Source organism: Apis dorsata, unplaced genomic scaffold, assembly GCF_000469605.1.
Source record: "Apis dorsata unplaced genomic scaffold, Apis dorsata 1.3 scaffold_126, whole genome shotgun sequence".
Lineage (NCBI taxonomy): Eukaryota > Metazoa > Arthropoda > Insecta > Hymenoptera > Apidae > Apis > Apis dorsata.
The window spans coordinates 73,008-77,582 of record NW_006263419.1 but is presented as its reverse complement, the minus strand read 5'-3'; the positions used below and the strand labels follow the sequence as shown (position 1 = coordinate 77,582).

The window sequence follows — 4,575 nt, the reverse complement described above, 5'->3', positions numbered from 1 at the left end:
CGGCTCGCCGCCCCTCTCGTCTTTGTACCAAAAAACCATGCTCACCACCTCGCTCTTGCTCACCGGATCGATGTCGCAAGGTATTTGAGCTTTGAAACCAGCCACCGCCGGCACATCCAGCATCGGTACTGAAAAATTACCCGAAATATTATTCGTCCAACGCCGAACGCGTCACTGTTTTCAAAGAAACACGCGATTAAAGGTGATTTTTCAAAAACGGTGTGTATCCGAATATCTAATGGATCCTTTATTAACAACGCTTTCAACGAAGTTCCAAGTTATGGCCATCGCGTTGAAAGCTGTTACCCTCTCCTCCTCCGGAAAACTCTTATCCATGTACACAGTGGGATTTCAACGACCCTCTTTGTTTGATGTTTTTTAATTCTTTCGTTCCGCGTTTTAAGCTCGAGGCCGAGGGGCGGTGAAGAGTCCGTCCCCTTTGCCGATGTTGTTTTCACTCGGTTATAGGGGATGATTTAGTTCTTGTCATTTGTCGTTCGCTTCGTCGTTGGGGCGAAGATGTAATAATGCAGAGGGGGAAAAAAGTAAATGATTTTCACGTTTTTCACGGGGATCTCGTTGAACACCGTAATCGGATTTTTATTTTATGCATAGGTGAACCTTGGAAAATATTATAGAACGATGAAATTCTGCGACTCGATGAAAGGATCTTATATATCTCGCGTGAAATTTTATGAATCGATCTCTGGCTCTGGTGTATATATTTCGACAAAGGCGAATAGTGATGAATATTAATGCCAGCCTCGTTGCTTTTGCATTATCAAAGTACAGAACAGTGAAGAACATATTATAAGTCATAAGATAAAAAATAGATATTCCATTCACCCCTCTAATATCCTTTTTTCTTTTTCTTTTTTTTCATCTTAATACTTCACATTAATTTTAATTCTCACTCGATCTCAAGTTGAGAGAAAAAGAAGAATCCTTTTCAAAGGGAAAAAAAGGAACAACTGCAATTAAATCTCGACCACGATTAAAAACTATCCTTCTTCTCCCCGGGTAAAACCACGAGCCACTGCCGCTTCATAGATTTTCTTCCTAATTCAACTTCCAGCCAGGAACGTATCCAGGCCACTTCTCCCCCTCCTCTATATTTTCTTACCGCAACCGCAAATTTCCAGTTTTCCAGTCAGTCACTGACCAAGAGCTACCAAGTTACTGCAAATTGGCCGAGAAACAAAAGTTGCTTGAGAAACAAAACAGGACGCGCGTACCGTGTAGGTGGACGCCCGTGGGAGGAGAGGGCAATTAATCGATCTACTTGCCGATTTATGCCCTCCCACGTAGTTGTCGCGATTCCATTGGCTTTCATAGCCACCTCATCCATCGTTTCGCCACCTCGCCACCCCTTGCTCGTTATCCTTTCCCTCGCCCGACCTTAGATACAACGATGACTCGGGAAATTGGTTTGCACGCGGAGATTAATCACGCGCTGCCTTATCGATTTGCTGCATGAATGTCCATCGCTTTTTTCGTTGCTCTTTCCATCGTGGAACCGAGCACACGACAAGCAAGAAACTGACAAGGAAATGGAAAGCGTTGAGCAGTTTGGAGTGAGGAAGGATGAAGTTTCGATAACGATGGAATGTTTGCTGGATGGTTCTTCGTCGTCGAAATTTAAAAAGTATCGTTTGCGACGCAAAAAAATTTGTTATTTTGTTATATTTTGGTATTTGGAAGAATTTTGAGGAATGGAGTAAATGCATACTTCTTCTTGAAATCAAAGAATAATTATTAAGTAGTTTAATTATTAATTATTAACCGATTTGTATGAATCAATTTTTAAAATTAATCACGTATCTAGGATCAGTATCTAGGACTTTATTTTTGACATTCATTTTAAAAAAAATAACAATAAATTTTAATATAATGATTTGAAATTTTGACACGAAATTTTATATTACGAAAAATAAATATGTATTAAAATTTCTATTTAAAGCGCGACTTTAATCCAATCTTGATACTAAATCCTTCGTATAGATATCTAATTTTATCTTTGCGAGCAGAATTTAATACAATGATTAATATTACTCTGGAAAATACATGTCAGAGGATATTAATTATCGTTTAAGCTTCTCAGTTGCATCTAATAATAAATTTGAACATTTCCGTTGCGTCATTTATATTTTGTATTAATTGTAAAATTTTGTATATAACCAATTTTACAACTATCTATATATATATCATTAAAATATATTCTATCATTTGAAAATAAATCTTTTCTAGATCAATTATTTATATTTAAGAATGAATAATAAATGTTTAATTAATTAAAATTTAATGAAATCAAAATTTTATTATAGAAATAGCAACGTATCGTTACGTTGTTGATATAATTGACATGCATATTCAATCATTAGTAATTAAGCGTAATTAAATTTGGTTTATACGGATCTGATAATCAATAAATATAATTCGTTATAAGCAAATAAGGATTGAAAAGCAGAAACACATTAATTAGAGATTGATTAGAGATTGCAAAGCTAAACAATGATATTATCATCGTTCTCGTATTATTCTGAATATTATTTTTCTATACGTATATCCAGTGGTCTATACAGAAACTGATAGGATTATAAAATAATTTCCTATACACAGAACATATTATACCTATAAAATATAAAACATTATACTTCTGTATATCAATTTATTCTTAAATTTTAGCCTCTAAACCGTCTTCTTTTCAAATCATCGAAAAAACATTTATTACTCACAAAACATCTACTTCATATATATTTATGATACATATATTTATAGCCTATTATATTTATCCATTGAATCACTATTTAACAAACTCGGCAAACTACAATATTATCCGCAGACAACATGGAACACAAGATATCCAATTATTGGATCCAATCTAATTCTCGTCCGAACAAAACAAACACCTGTTAGCAACGGTACCGAGTAATATTGTCTCGACAAATACAGAACATCGTCAAACGCTAAATAATCTACGTAATATGTTCATGTAAATCAAACGAATTGATAAACCAAGCCGCAAATGCATGAAAACGATCAATAAATGATTTAATCGATGGTTCAAAATTTAAAGTTTTTTGAGGAAGAAACGTAAAGAAAATTATTGATCACCATTCGACCAGTCAATTGTCTTATCCATTTAATATTTTTTTTTCTTCGAATACGATAAAGATATTGAATTTCCTAAAAACATAGGCAAATAGAAAAATTAATATGGAAAGTCTAGAAGAATATTTTTTTTGAAAAAAATTCTAAAACAATTCTGAAAAATGATATTTTAAATTAATGACATTGAAATTGGTGCAATCCAAAGATTTTGAAGTAATTTTATCTTATTCTAATCCTAATTAATTATAGATAACAGTGATTCGAAATTATAAAATATTCAAGAAGATACTTAATGATTAATTTTGCAAAATAAATATATATATTTAGTTATATCCTACTAAATTATTTATAGAAAGACGCTATAGATCTTCGTATAATAAGAATTTCTTTAACATGCATTCATAAGATCCATATAAGATCCATATACCCAAGAAATACGGCAATGTTCGTATAACATAGCATCGAAGGACACGTATAACATGGAATATACATGGTGTTTAAGAATGTATCATATTTTTCCAGTGACCCATATAACGTGAATTTATATGATATAGAATATATTCCATACCGTGTTGTATCAGAGAGTTTGCAAAATTATGACTCAATAGTCTCACATAGCATCATGTATATATGAGACACACACACACACAGGATTGACAATACAATAAGACGAAAGAAAAAAAAATAGCGAAATAATTCGTGTATAATTTGAATACATTTCAAATTAATCTTATTTCCCTCAATTCACGAATTATTCGACAAATTCTCAATAAAAAAACTCTAAGAAAAAAACAATATTTTTTTCCTCCTTCTTCATCCTTCATCCTTTTCCCATATAAATCTCCATCTCGTTGTCTCCTTTCTCGTCCAAGGATCACGCATCCTCTCTATCAAAAGTGTCATTGATACACAAGCAATTTCTATCACTCGAGGAAATCGGATAAATCCGCAAACAGGCAGACCCGGTCACCGTCTTATCAGCGTGACATATGTCGACGTGCAAATACGGTCGAACAGTTCACGGATTCGACACGCGTATTTGGGCAGGTTGGAACGTTTACTTGAGGGAGTCGCATAGATCTCAGGGCGTATCCGGCTACAACGCCGTATCTCGGGTAATTATTCAAAGCAAACGCGACCCCGTGTCGCGGATCGGTAATGCATCGCATTATCCGCTTTTGTGTATGTACAAGTCCACGTGCGAGGATTTCAACAGGCGCAAACCGTCGCGAGAGGCGGCACCAGTGCGCAGGATAGGGTTGTGATCTTATTCGGAGGACGGAAATGCAAATCGACCTGATCGGATTTCGAGAGAACTTCGAATGGAATTAGGGAGTTGTCGACAACAATGCTTGCGAAGAAACGAAATGTGACTTGACATAAATGAATAGAAGAATATAAATAGGGTTTTTTTCCCCTTGTCTGTGTTTCGAGAATTTAACAAGCAAAATATAATAAACAGAG

General features: G+C 34.6%; 1 protein-coding gene across 1 annotated transcript in view; it reads right to left on the bottom strand.

Moving 5' to 3' along the window:
* The window catches only part of LOC102681725 (hemicentin-1-like), a 44,108-nt gene that overhangs the window by 11,059 nt on the left and 28,474 nt on the right, over positions 1–4,575 (bottom strand). The window contains exon 2 of the mRNA XM_006612761.2: positions 2–128. Coding sequence (XP_006612824.2) covers positions 2–128 — 127 coding nt within the window. The remainder of the gene's footprint in view (position 1; positions 129–4,575) is intronic.